At 34.8% G+C, this 15,471-nt stretch overlaps 1 protein-coding gene across 2 annotated transcripts; it reads left to right on the forward strand.

Moving 5' to 3' along the window:
• The first annotated feature begins 1,181 nt into the window (after positions 1-1,181).
• LOC100371225 (organic cation transporter protein-like) lies at positions 1,182-14,878 on the forward strand. 2 transcript variants are annotated; one of them, XM_085504987.1, is made up of 12 exons: positions 1,199-1,224; positions 5,575-5,674; positions 8,989-9,446; positions 9,901-10,004; positions 10,285-10,439; positions 10,544-10,712; positions 11,129-11,276; positions 11,571-11,650; positions 11,741-11,958; positions 12,180-12,291; positions 13,954-14,163; positions 14,274-14,878. In XM_085504987.1, exons 3-12 carry the CDS (start codon positions 9,030-9,032, stop codon positions 14,341-14,343), a joined length of 1,683 nt encoding a protein of 560 aa, XP_085361113.1. In that variant the 5' UTR covers positions 1,199-1,224; positions 5,575-5,674; positions 8,989-9,029; the 3' UTR covers positions 14,344-14,878. The 2 variants fall into 2 exon arrangements, with proteins under 2 accessions (XP_085361112.1, XP_085361113.1); XM_085504986.1 differs by lacking the exon at positions 5,575-5,674 and having other exon boundaries at positions 1,182-1,224.
• The last annotated feature ends 593 nt before the right edge of the window (positions 14,879-15,471 follow it).

The raw sequence follows: 15,471 nt of genomic DNA on the forward strand, positions 1-15,471 counted from the left end.
ATCCCGTCTGCCCAATACTTTACACTTGTTATAACCCTGTCTACAGGTATTAAAGTATTGCGGAAGCAATATGCTTTGTGACGGGAACGCAAGCGATAGTGCGCCATCAACACGTAGTGTGCTGTCACTCCTCGTTGTGGAAGATGTGACGTCACTTAAAATGTGATTGTTATTTCCTAGTGTGGTAAATTGTTGAAATAATACTCATCCGCCCACTATAAATAAAAAATAAATAATAAACTACTACGGTTCAAGACTTAAATAAATACAAGCGGTGAAAGACAAACAAATAACAAAAAAACTCAGTTGCTGCTTCTTTTTTGACTTTTTCAGAGTAAATTCAACACTACAGATGAACAGTTTAGCTTATTTTATTTTACCACCAGAATACAAATAATTTGATCATAATATTGACGTTGCAGTAGCTTTTTTCATTTAAACAATGTTATATTATCACCAGAAATTGCAAATAGGTACTTTGTATTTTATCTAGTGTTAGGTAAATTACATATACAAGTTCTTGATTCTGTACACATTAAATTGTATGTTTTCTAATTGACCTACTTATCCGCACCGCACCACATCGAATACATTCAAACTAGTATGGACAGTTTCAGATCCAGATACGGAATATAATCATAATATAAACCATTCATAGGTTGCTGTTGCACTGAATTATATACATTACTAAACTATAATATACTAACCCACCATAGCTTTACTGGGCAGACGCGCAGAACATGCTCTGAACTCAGCATCATGGATAAAATAGTGGATCCCCGCAAACGACTACAGTCTTGAGCACAAGTAAATGTGAAGTTGGGAGTTGTCTTATACTAAAGAAAGGTAAAATTGGTCAGAGTGAACCATTTCTCTTGTTGTCACGTGTGTGATAGGACCAGTCGACGTCATCACGTGGGTAGTTATTTGTGAAAGAGAGAGGGGAGTGTTAACACGGCCTTACCTCGGGCCACATCTGTTTTATATGTTTGTCTGTTGACATGTAGGTTGTGCGTTTGTATCGACGTTGTCAATGAGGAAACAATATTAATGCTTGCGTGTTGGATTTGATTTAATTAATGGAATAAATGCTGGCCAATGTAGTCACCCATCTGCCTGTGGTTTAGCCTTTGCAAAGGTCAACTACTATTAAAAAGATTATTGTCCACGTATGTCCCAATCTGTTTGTTGTGCAGGTACGGGAATCTGGTTACAGCAATACTGGTGAGAAATACTTATTTTTGTGCATTTTCTTCTATAGAATGTATATTTGACAACTCGTTTGCTCCATAACACTATTATAAACTATTTTACCGATATAATTTTTTTCTACTATTTCAAAAATGTCGTTTTGAATTTGTGTTTGTGGTTGTCGAACATAGTAATCTGTTTTTTTTTTCACTAACACGAAAATTTCGTTCAAATCGTTCATTATTCGTTACTATTACATACGCTGATATAATACGTCGTCCCAAATGTATTTGAACATGTGTTGAACATCATGAGTGAGTTTTTGTGAAAAAAACACAGGTTCTTAAATATGCGACTGACCTAGAAATCGGTTTGTGACATTCTGAACTTGTACAAAACAGCCATTGAGGCAATCACAACACAATGTTATAAGTGTCGCTTTTTTTCATTACAAATCCGATTAGAATTCGGTTTAAATCCTTCCTATTTTGAAATCAGTTGTTTGTACGAGATCACGTACTGGTATTGACAACTGCTTTATTTTTATAAAATATTAGAATAACCAAGTCTTAATCTGAGTGGAATATTGAATTAACATTTCCAATACCAACATTAACAATGTTGTTGAATAGAAAGCAAATATCTAAGGTGCACCCGTTTGAGTCCTTTGACCTTTCCAGCATGGTTTCGGCGACGAACCAAATCCCAACTGCGGGACGCTTCATCATGTATTCTGATCATTCTCTAATTTTGGCCAACCCTCGAGAAAAACGGCAGAGAATGCACGCAATAGAAGTAGGATGTTCTCAATATATCTGCAATAGAGGGTGTTTTTTTCTTCAATATATCTGCTCTAGGGGGTACTAAATTTACAGTGCGTCCGCAATAGGGGGTATGGTTTGCCAATGTGCTGCCAGCCCTAGGGGCCTATTATGTTTTTTTTAGCAAGAACGCACATGGTGTAATGTTTTTATATAGAATGACCTCCGAGGTTCCAATGACGGTATGCAAAAGGGCTTGGGTTAGTAAAATACTAGAATTAATAATACATGAACAACAAAAACATTGCGACACGCATAGCTGTGGTAAACTCTTTTCACTCGTATTGTTTTTTGCGCCCTGCTCAGACAATTTTTTCATTCAATGCTCGTAATATTGTTTATAGTATATTTTGTCGTTTATAGAGTACAGTACAAACCATCTAAAATTATTAAAAATAATTCACTAGTCTGGGTTCAATATGGAGTGTTTGCTGTAAAACCTAGTGACTCTAATAATCGCAGCTGTGCGGGCACTCTATATGATGCATCACTGTCACTAGATGGATAGCTGTCGTTCTTTGCACATTTAACTTTGATGGCAGGGTGGGGTGAAATAATCCTGCCGCCGATATCAAAATAACGATATACCGTTGCAGTACTGCAGCCAATGATTGCTAACAACCAAGCAACTCCCCGGGTGATTTTGAACAATATTTGTTCAAAAGTGTGATAATTTGAAAAATAGGCACGATCAAGCAATGTTTCCAATATGTACACGGACAATTTTGGGTATCACTGTATTTCAAACCATTTTTCAAAACTAGCACATACAGATTACGTACCATTTTGCGCTACAATAATGTGGATTTCGTTATTTGGTGTTCGAACGTCCTCTACGAATACCTTAAATAATGTTTGTCGCGTACAAGCAGTCTGAAAATGGAATGCGCTGTGTCATACCATGTCTATTTTATGGTGTGGTTGACTTTTCAGAGGTCAGAGTCTCAGATGTGCTGGTATTGTGAAAGCCCCTTGTTGTATATGTGAATGAAACGATGATTATTTGAAAATAGATTGAAATAGATATAAATAGATATAAATATAATCCATTCTCTCTAACTAGAGTGTGTTGTTTTTCTACTCGTTTGAAAAAAAAACACATATTAGAACGGATGAGTATGTCGCCGCAAGAGGGCGTGATCAACGACGATAACATAATTTTGATGATTAAAGGTTATATTATGTTGAGCATTTTCTACAGGGTATTTTAAATCATGTTTTGTAGGTGTGGAAAGGGAGTCTTTGAATGAGTAGATCATCTCTAATTATCACATTCTATATATTAAGAAAACCGCAACAGATCCAGTCTTTGAAATTCAACAATTTAAATTACAATGTGTATTTAACACAATGCAAAACCTCAAAGGTTAAATCTCACAGATCATTCTTGATTAGGTGCACAATATGAATGGGATTAACAATTATATATGCAGAGGCTGGGGGTAATATTGGAGTTTTCAAGTTTCGTTGTCTGTATTTCATGAAAATCTCAAGAATATTTTAAGACAATTTGGTACAAGTGTGCTTTTGGATACTCCTCAGATCTGATTAGGGTATATATCAAATATGTTAATTTCATAAATTAGCTAATTTGCATGTTTTTGGACCAAACTTAGTGGGGATATTAAATGGCCTGTTTTAACACAGATTGTTGTGGCTGCTAAATGTGACAAAATTTAATTCATTTGCATAGAAATAAAACAAAAAATACACTACTTTATTTAGTGAACACCTTTACATAAATCTAGTCACTGCACAAATACTAGTCTTACAATGATTGGTTTGGTTATTTTTTCCTGCCATCAATGTATTGTACAAAATTGGACTGGACTTAGTATGTAATATATACTTTCCATAAGAAATGCATAATTGAATTTCTATGACTGAATAAATGCAGGGTAATATTGAAATCTTAATTGAAAGTATAATTACCACGCCAACCAGCATCAATTGATCTGAACAAATGGGAAACCCTTTTATCTATAGTGCCACATAGGTAAAAATATTATCTGGACATATAGTCTACTCTTAATGCGGGAAATGAAAGCACATGACATGTACACAAGAAGTTAAATTAACATGTGGCCATGTTTTTGTTCACTGGTGCCCCCCCCCCCCATCTGGCGCGACCACAGGACTACTTATATGGGACAGTTTATCAAACATACGGACAAGTCCTACATTTAGGAGTACATATATTTATTTTACAGTGTTAGGGAATCAAATTATACATCAAGCATTGACGAGCAAGCTTGTGCCTCTCTCGAATTAACTTGTGTGTGGTCCTGTGGGAACATCTTCTGCTCAAACAGCAAAAAGACGCACAACGCGCGCATTGATTTACCGGGAAGTAATTGTGAGTATCGGTTGTCGTTGACTCAAAAGTGTTACGATACAGTAGCGAGAGATGTCAGCCTTTTAGAAATCACACATGAATTTACATCCAGCTAAAATGTATGCAGCAAGTAAGTAATAATACACAAAATCGCTGCACAATGCAAGAACTACTTTACGTGACCATAGTACATTTATCAATTACGTCCGCTACAATCATCGATAAACAAAAATACATTTTACCCACATTTTTTTGTTTCTCACTTTTATTTTTCAAGTCAGTAGATCATCAAGATCTGGATTATGTTGTCTTAAATATTAAAAAATTAAAAAATGTTATTAAACAATATTAATATTATATGTTATCCTTTGATACCCAACCTCTGAGGCTCTGAGCCTCTGACCTTTGAAAAGTCAACCACACCACACCATTTTATAGTACTTTAGCGGAATTTCTCTTTTATAGCGGATAACAGACGCGCACGCAATCGTGAAGTGGAAGCGCGCGCAATAGTCTTCGTTGGTGGCGGCTCTTTTAAATATTGATAACTTAAGGCTTTTTCTATTCACACCACAAGCGTTAGTATTAAGTTTGTGTGTATATTTATTACGTATATTATTATTAATTATTATTTTACTAATAGCTAGTTTCCCGTGGAACCAAAGGCATGTTACGTTCACATTATTCCACAAATCGTCCAAAACAAAATGTATCACTGATCCAAAATGTGTGCCTATTGCCCTTGGTATATCTTGGCTCCGCGCCGAGGTGGGAGGAGTTGAGACAATTTCACAAAGGATGGCACAATGCATTGACAATTTTGAGGTTTTGAAACAACATTTTGGGTCGTTGTTTTATAGTTTATTATTAGATTCAAAACGTTAAGAAATTAATTCCCGGAAATATAGCCTCTTTTTTCATCTTTCGCTTACACATGACTATGACGGATAGTACAAACTGACTTGGAAATTAGTGCTTTTAATCAAATAACTGAACATTAGAATTGAAAGACTGATCTTGTAGTAAATATAAATTGGTCACAGTAATGTATGGTTGGTAGAGCGTTGCGGGAAATAAGGCAATGTTAGAATAGTGCCGACAATATAATTATACATAATACATTTTTTGGTTGCTGTGAAGGATGCTGACCTGATAAAGAAAATATGGGTTTCGCCAACAAACTTGTGCGGCAGGATGGAAAACAATATAAATTACTCTTTTTTTCAGTTTTGAGCTGCATTTATTGTCAGACCTGATGGTTAATCCCTGATAGAATAAATATCACCGCGCGTATCTATACAATTGGAACATCAAACTGTCAAATGAGGTAAAGGGTGTCACGTGATACGTAATATCGAACATTTAAAGTCGTTAAAATGGAACAGGGTCGGTCACAGGGGGAATGCTCTGTAGGAGTAAATGTTTTAATTTGCAATAATTATTTAAATCATGATGTTATTAATTTTTAGATATCTCGATTTCCCGGCAATTTCAAGGCAAATTGTCCCGTTGTAAAGAAAAACACACACAATTGGACAGAACACGCCCAAAGTTAAAGCTGACCAATCAAGCGATTGTCGCCACGAGCCTGAGAGAAATCAACCCGTTACACAGGTGTATCACGCAAGTCTTATTTCAAAACTGACGGAGGTCGGGACTATAATTCACATACCGACACAATATTCACGTTTAGGATTTGGTGACGAGTGTGGGTAGTGTATTCGTATGCAAATTGTAATCAATTAAACATAAATCATATCGATACAAAACGTTAATTTAATATGAATACTGATAACTTATTATATAAGTTTGTTAAAAAAAAACGCGTTCACAATTCTTCGCTTTAAATTGTATCACCCCGTCGAATACTCAATGATTGTCCTAAGTTTTTCCCACGCCCAATTTCGTTGTTGTTACACTTTACGTTCCGGCTTTTTACAAATATCATATATGTGAGATAACTACAACAAAGTCGCCAGAATAAGAGAACGCAGAATGTGTTTGGAAGGGAAGGCATAAAGGCGTATGCTAGTTAGTCAACTCTGTCATAAAACAAGGTCGCTAGAAATATTTTTATTTTTTCGGTTGTTTTTCAAAAAAATTTACAACAAAATCACAAATTGTTTTGGAGTCGAGTTTGGAACCCAAATCTAGCCGATAATGTGAGGGCGCTTACACTGTTGGCAAGTCTGTTGGGATTTCGCGGTCACATGACTTTCGCGTTCACCCCTCGTTTACGCAATTTATATTAATTTTTCAAGAATTTTTCGTCGGAATCGCAACAGACTGCAAGCTGTTTACATAGAAGTGAGCAACCATTCAGAAAGATCAAAGATCTTAACAATTTCTAAGGATGTTTTCGTTTTGTTTCTATTAGTTTGCCGATGAGGGGGCAGTTACACCACTGATCCACTGATCGCCATGAATGGCCCAATAATTCAAAGGGTCAAAAGATGTATTCTGTGCTATGTAATATTAATTATTGTGACAAATATCACCTGCCATGTCCGTACAACGGGACAATTTGCCTTAAATTGAAGATACTTAAAAACAAATCACATCATGATTTAATTAATTATCGCAAATTAGAATATTTATTTTCCCAGAGCACACACACTTGGCTGACTTCCGGGATGGATTTTATGATTTTGTAACGGATTCGTTTAGGATGAACGACTTTACATTAATGATAGGCAGAATATTGCTGTGGACACAGGCGTTGAGTTCGGGGATCGGGGAACTTCGTCTCGCTTTGGTGATGTCACTTATTACACGTAGGGATACCAGATTCGCCAAATGAATATATATTAGTTCATTACAAATAGTCCAGCTTTATTCACACAAACAGTCAGCTGAGGTAACCCTTCGCTGTGCCGTTCTCATGTTCTCCCTCAAACAAAGGTTACAAACTCTCTCCATTAAAAGTCAAGTCACTAAGGCGTGGCGGGGTAAACATGCGATCAGCCAATCACTGCAGTGATTGGCACGGTCACGTGATTACCAGGGATGTGTCTCACGGTTAAAGCCACAACTAAATACTATAAGTAAACAATCTATTCATGTTATATATGTTTATAATCTCCACCCTAAACATGTAAGTTGTTGATTCTAAACATAAGTCTAACAGCGTGAGATTGGAATGTGCGAACATGAACTCGATATCGGAAAAATATTAGAGGAGAATATATTTCAAACCTAAATTTATGAAAACGAATCTAGCCACAATGGACCCAATGGACTAGACACTTTATCACAAAAAAAAATATAGTAAGCAGATCGAACTTCCATCACACTCTATCCCCCTGGATAGTCCACCCTTTCTCGAATGCATTTGCATCCCTCTGAATTTCCGTTCACAATTTAAAATCTGGCATCGGCGCAGTGTTTGTTAAAGGACATTACTGGCTTTTGTGTGTTAGCACCTTCATTGTCATTGGTAACATATAACACCCCCACAGTCCGAGGTGCAGGTTGACACATCTTTTGTATATTGATGTATGCATGTTGTCTGTGCATGCGTTTTCCAGGCTGTACTTTTGATACCCACCATCCCACCCTGAATCTCTTACTGATTGCAATACACTTTTCTTGCATTTGTAGTTTTTTCATTATGAGTGTCTTCTTTCTGAGCCCATAAGATTATGATTAAAGAGACTGAACTGTTCATTATGCCCAATATATGTGTGTGTGTGTTATGTTTTGGGAAGCCAATAATTATTGTTACAAATAACACATGGCCGTGATTGGACACCTATAGGTCGCTACTCTGTGAACATAATTATAGACGACAAAGTTATGACAGATAAAGGCTGGTTATTTTGCAATATTCAATTTAGGAGAGATACTTTCTGAAGTAGTAAACAGGCGATATTGATATTTGTAGTGTTTTAAAAAAACACTGGTTAAGGGTGTTATGCGATATTTGAACTTAATTATTTTCGATTCCGGATTGACCGCGATAGATTTACATATAATGGCTATCCAATATGAACCACAAATATTTGATATTACATATCACATGACACGCTTTTCTTCCTTTCGTTTGGATATTCTCATCGCATGGATACGCGCGCCTATATATATTTTGTCAGGGCATTATAATTGGGGGAAATAGTGCATACTTACGTTGCTTTGTTTTAGCTTAGTGTAGTTCGGCTGCTAGTCATTCCATGAGACTGTACCTTGGTAATCCTTAGTCTGCGAGTGAACATAGTTCCGCAACATAAAGTTGCCTTATTTGTAAGATGTTACGAGTACATACAATTTCTCGCTGATTGAGCACTTGTGCTGATGCTTTCCAACGTTTTTGTGAAATTATGTATTATTAAACACAGAAAGAAATAATCTACTTACAGTAGTCTACCATTCAAGCACGCGCTCCAGTGACGGATATCAGGCGTACGCTAATACATAATTATTTGGACCATCTTATAACAGATTATCAGTGTCGACGCCCACGGTGATAGGTCTGGTCAATATATAATTAGGTGGACAGTTCAAGAAACTAAGTTGATTGTCTTCGCTGACTGCATTCGAATTCTGTTTCATGTACACCTTATTCTGGCAATGCTAGTGCCATTTGTTCTATTATATGATAAATGACAATGTTTTTAGATGAAATCACTTTTTTTATTATTTCAGTTTCATGTAACATCTAGGAGTATATAGTACGACATATCAGTATGAAGAGGCTTGGGGGAGACACGCATAAATGTAGAAAGTTTGATAACATACTTGAATATCTTGGTGAATTTGGGACATATCAGAAACGATGTTACTATCTACTTTGCCTCATGGCCATCTTACCAGCGAGCCATGCATTCGCCCAAGTGTTTTTAGCCGCTGAGACAGATCATTGGTGCTATGTTCCAGAGTTGGATGAAGATGGTTGCAGTTTGAACAACTCGGTGATGTTTTGCCAAGATATGATGAAGAACCACAGTATACCATTAGAAGAGAGCTCTAATCAGTGTGACAGTGGTTTGGTTTACAGTAATTGTGAACGCTATGAAAACAAGACATACACCAATTATACTATAAAATGTAATCATGGATGGATATATGACCGATCACAGTACAAATCAACGGTTTTTCAAGAGGTACGTATAATAATAGCTTTAGAAAATAACACAGATAAGTAAATGTATACATTCCGATTTTCGTGTTGTAAAGGGTCTTCAGTTACTGATTCCACTGCTAACAGTGGAATTTAGAGGGTAATGTCAATTATCAGGTACATATATATTATTAAGATGAACGCGACTATTGGACGCCCCCATGAAGCAAGCAAGAACAAATCTAGGTTTTACAAAACATTTACATAATGAATAATTAACCGTTTGTTTATTTCATGTGACTGTTTTTTTATAAGTATTTTAATTATGAATCTTTATGTCTGTTGATCAATTTTCATTTTAAAATTTTCTCGATGTAAACTATTCGCACCAATTTTCCATATCCATTCTCAAGATTTAGATCTATGAGAACGCAGTTGTTATAATTTTGTTTTGTTTGTGAACTATTTATATTAGGTGAAATGTATTTTTATTGTAGTTTGATTTAGTGTGTGGTCGATATTACTTGGGAGCACTATCATCTTCTGCGTATATGGCTGGCTTGTTCATTGGAGCAGTAGGATTCGGGGCTCTTTCTGATAGGTTAGTTAATATTCAATAATATTCAACTTTGTGCTTACTTAGTGAACGACCAAATAGTAGCGCCATACACCTATTAAATCCGATGTTCGATAGATCTTTATGCACATTGAATTAACAATATATCTGTACCATATACATTATCTAAAACATTACAAAATAATGAAGTATGGAAAACATTTTAGGACGACATGACGTTCGTGTCTGAAATACACTGTATCAGATGTAGTCTCATATATTTCACAGGACGACATGACATTCTTGTATTTCACATATATTTCAGGATTGGGCGTTTACCTACTTTGATGTTATCTGCATTGTGCATGGCGATTCCAGGAACAGCCTGTGCATTTTCACCAAATATCCAAACCTACTCCATATTCAGGGTATTTGTAGGTGCTTCACACATGGGAATGTTCATGGTGTCCTTCGTTTTAGGTAAGATTATGCCAATTAAGTGGTGCTCAATGCTCTTTAATTGTATTATAAGCTTGGATAGTATATAAACACCAATTTATTTCATTCTCAATATGACACTTTAGCTACCGAACTTGTTGGACCCTCAAAGCGAGTGTTCGCCGGAGCTGTGATAGAATTTTACTTCAGTTTTGGATATATGCTATTAGCTTTTCTGGCGTACTTCATCAGATACTGGTGGATACTACAATTGTGCTTGTCAATACCGGCCACGATTTTCTTATTGTATTGGTGGTAAGTTATATTCAAGTTTAAAAGCAACTTTCAATTATAATAATTGTTATTTTAATAAAAAGAATATTTCTATTTGTTATCTATGTGTGTTAAGGACTTTTAAACCATCACAATATGGCTCACAACGATGACTATTGTATTCGGATAATATGCATAATCACGATGGTCAATGTCAATTGACAGACTTTTGCTGTGATTGATGATATGCATCAAATTGTACAAACGTACGTGCAATGTTTTCCATAACTTGTCACATTGCCACAGAAATTTATCCATGCATATAAGTGAGGTGAGGCGTCTTATTTCATGCAAATCATATGTAATGTATAGAGATATATACTCTGTGTTGATAATAAATAACTAAGTATGTTGATGACATTGCATGTATCTACATCTTTTATCTTTTTCACTCTAAGGATTATTCCGGAGTCACCAAGATGGCTGATTTCAGTAGAAAAATACGAAAAGGCAGCGACAATCATTAAAAAGTGTGCTGAAGTGAATAAAGTTACTGTTCCTAGCAGCGTGTATGAAGAGTTGTCCGCATATAATGGAGATTTAAAGGTACTTTTACATCTATGTTATCGACTGTGCCAATATATTTTAGATTTGCATGTGTATTGAAGGCAGCAAGAACATTGCTCTAGTCGTGTGTATATGTCATTCACACAGTAATTATATTATTAATATATTGCTTTCCCCAGGCACCTATTTATTTCGTTCATATATTTATATATATATTCTATTCGTGCGATTGTCACTAAGGATAAATTTTAACAGTTTTTGTGTGCAGATTTACATGTACATAAACTGTAGTTAACATACACACATGATTCATTGTATTTACACCTTTTACAGAACAGAGATGCTGGGAGTTTCCTTGATCTTATTCGACTGTCGAACATGAGAAAGAAATCTTTGAATCTCTTCTACAACTGGTAAGAAAAACACAACAAAAACAACAGGTTTTGTCAGTCAAGGCAACCAGTGTAATCTTTAAAAGTGTTCATGTCTTGTCATTGAAACAGGTTTACTATCAGCTTAGTGTACTATGGGCTTTCACTTAATACGTCCAATCTAGGTGGTAACGACTACTTGAATGCTTTCATGTCGGGAGCAGTGGAAATACCAGCTTATACACTAGCAATCTTTCTTCCTGAAACTCGTTTTGGACGACGATGGTCTCAGTCATCAACATTGATATTAGCGGGCGTCGCATGTATACTTACATTATTCGCACCAGTTTGTAAGTATAATTGTAATACTCTGTAACATTACATATATCTGTGTCCCAAATTCATATCGATTCCGTTATGCTATCAAAAATGACAGTTATATTCAGTAAAGTGTCAATAACACGACAAATATATTATGGCGTAGAAATCCGTGTAATCACAATTTTCCACACTTTAGGCGTACCCGTCTTTTCGTAAGAAATATACACAACAAAGTGGTTTTTGTTTTTAGGTGAAATGCAATGGATTGGTATCACTTTGGCGATGATTGGTAAATTTGCTGTTTCTGCCGCATTTGCCATTGTCTATATATTCTCTGCTGAAATCTACCCAACTCCTGTAAGGTAAGATGCAGTTAGTAATTGTAGTTTGACGCCATCAACGCATCATTTAGAGTGTCTACTGGAAATATCAACAACATGTTCCATGTGTTTGAAAGTGAAACTGTCTAATGAAACTGCTTAAAAACGTGACGTCAGCCAATAGAATACAATATAATGTTGCCTAAATATTCCACGTAAATATTACTATTTTAAAATTATCTTGGTGATATTTACAATTGTTTTTGATATATTGATATATGTTTTTAAACATGGCGATCTTATGTCACTTACAGTATAACCAGCAATCACAAGAAGAGATAAATTTAGCGCGTAGTGAAAAATAATATCCTGTGATTTCAAGAAAGATAGTCAAAGTTGCATTCATAACATTGAAATATTACCTATTAAAAATGCTCTGCTTATATTTGTGTTGACATATTAGTCGCGGGAATCAAGTGTAGTTTAAAGTGAAGTTCGCTTTTAGTAATGATCAAAACTCATGGTGAGTTTTTGATGCAAGTTTAGTTCAGTGATTTAAATCAAAATAAATGACTAGATATAATTTCTCTACACATGTTCTGCCTGATTTTGAGATATATTTTACGGAGCTTAATTTTCCGGTTTCGATAAAAATTAAGAAATGAATAACAAAATTCATATTTTACATGCTTTACCTGACAACAAACATGGTGTATTGTTTTGTTATTTGGTCCAATTTGTTTAGATGGTTTATGCGTGCATTTTACAATTTTTTTCGATTGATATATGATCTTAATCTCGGCAGCTTCACATGACTGAAGAAAACATGGATTCCGTTCGAAGTAACATCACATTTTTAACATTATGAATGCCTCCCACTCATTAATTATAATCCGTCTTATTTACATCATTGTTAGTAATTGACACAGTCACTAAACATTGAACATGGACAGAGCCATTTCCAATGAAGACAACAGTATTTTGAAAAAAAAATGAATAATGTTTTATGTGTCTTGCACAACTTTTGGTAGATAATTGGTGTCAAGTTTTCCTCGAAATTAGCATTGAGTTAACATGGGCTGTACATGGTGTGTCTAGAAAATATAAGCGGCACATTAATACAATTTGAAACCTCTCCACTAATATTAAAGACATAATGTAACATGTGGTGTTACACTGTTACTCTAAAAAAGGCCTAAGTAGTTAATCATAATTAATCATTAATGTCTACCGATTTCGTGTACATAATTTTTAGAATTTGTTGCAGTTCATGGTAAAATCTGTGAGAAACAGTGAATATGTGATATTAACTGACAGGAGTATTTGTAATAATTATTGATGAGATTCTCACTTGTTGATTTAAAATGATATCTGTTTCGTTTTCAATACATTCAGCATTAAGAATGTATCTCCAATGTATTATATATCCATGTTGTATATTTCTTCACAATTTCAATTTAAAGTCATGTGAAAGTAAAATTTAAAACTATTGCTAAATGTTAACTGAATTTTGGAGATGGCTCAATCATATCACTTGCTATGTTAAATCACTTCGTACCAAGTTTTAGTAACCAATATCACAATTTGTTCATTATTTTGCATTAGAATATATGTTAATGTGCAGCATTTGGAATATGTGTTTTAGTAATTGCAGTGTAATTATTGTCTTGTCTCGTTTGACTTTACCTACCCTTTTTTACACAGAACCATAGGAATGGGACTTTCCTCAATGTGTGCCCGTATTGGTGGTATTCTGGCACCACAGATGATATTAATCAAAACACTGTGGGAACCTTTACCAATTATCATATTCGGCGCAACGTCAATTTTAGCTGGATTAGTGACATTATTGTTGCCAGAAACACGTCATCAGAAACTACCCGAAACACTGGAAGAAGGTGAAATGTTTGGAAAGTGAGTCTTTATTTTTATTCTTCAAGTTATTTTGCATGCATTGTTCAAGCTTTTGTTGTTATACAGGTCGGCGTGGTACTGATTTGTGCTAATTATTTAATTACTTTCAGAACATATGCAAAACTATCAGTTAATAATGTGGACAAGAAAGAAGCAATCATGATGCAGGCAACTGTATAAAGATATCTGTGTTCTAACTGCTCTTACACTAGTACGGTACACGGCATGACTTTTCAAGACCAAGCAGGGTGCACCTTGCATCGAATACATCCCAATGTGTCATTTTTGTAGCTTACAGTCTTGAATGATAAAATAATTAGCACGATTTTGAAAAACAAATTCTGATTCGATTTAAATAATTTCACTGTGCTACGTTCTGTGAATTCTATGATTACTTGTAGTGTCTGTACTTGAATATTATTGTGGAACCCTCTTATTTGAGAACTCAACAATTTCAGTATAATTTTTCTATGAATATTAATGTTATGGGAATTTTTTATAGTAATGAGTATAAGATTTTATAATATATGACTAGTATAAGACTAGAGATAGATAGGTTTGTAGATATATATCTTTATGCTTTTTTATTTTGAATAACGTTTTGGCATATTTTGAAGAGAGCACACGAATGGTATACTTTATTTTATGTATCCTTCAAGATATACTCGGTAATTCGATATGCAAATGAGGAAAATAAAACCATCTGTTTATTTGATGTTTGTGTATTATTGAATAACACTCTGTATTTACATAATAATACCAATCAAGCAATTACTGTGATAAAGCAAATTATTTTTATCACAGCCCACACAAGAGAGAAGTGAAAACATACTATTTCGCATGTTCATATTTAGGACTAGTGTTTCTGGACTGAAATTTGCATTTTCTGCTCAATACATGGTCAATTATGTGTGGTTATAAAATGCGCATAAATGATGTGACGTATTTGTGTATCACCTTTTAAAATAAATCATTTCATTTTCACATGACGATTGTTATATGTTTAAATCGATGGTCACTGATGCAACTACTAAAGAACCAGCACGTACATGGCAATAAATAATATCCACATTAGTATAATTGAAGCTTTCAACTGTTTCTTTATGGAAAAGTGTTGAGTCACACGCCCCCGGATTTATATCACTGAAAGTATTTGTAGACGATTTAAGCCTGTGGATAAATGACATACTGTAAATTTTAACATATGCACTGTAGTGGTTTTTAATAGTTTTTTTATTAGTATGTGCACTTCAAATACTCCGTGATGCATATAAACATATATATATATATATAGACATATAAATGCCC

Source organism: Saccoglossus kowalevskii, chromosome 11, assembly GCF_978046115.1.
Source record: "Saccoglossus kowalevskii chromosome 11, keSacKowa6.1, whole genome shotgun sequence".
In the NCBI taxonomy this organism is placed as follows: Eukaryota; Metazoa; Hemichordata; class Enteropneusta; family Harrimaniidae; genus Saccoglossus; species Saccoglossus kowalevskii.

Bases quoted from the DNA above. Each gene is read 5' to 3' on its own strand.
- LOC100371225 (XM_085504986.1), top strand. From the start codon at position 9,030: ATGAAGAGGCTTGGGGGAGACACGCATAAATGTAGAAAGTTTGATAAC. The intron at 9,447-9,900 runs GTACGTATAATA...TTTTTATTGTAG, and splicing joins AATCAACGGTTTTTCAAGAG to TTTGATTTAGTGTGTGGTCG. The intron at 10,713-11,128 runs GTAAGTTATATT...TTTCACTCTAAG, and splicing joins ATTTTCTTATTGTATTGGTG to GATTATTCCGGAGTCACCAA.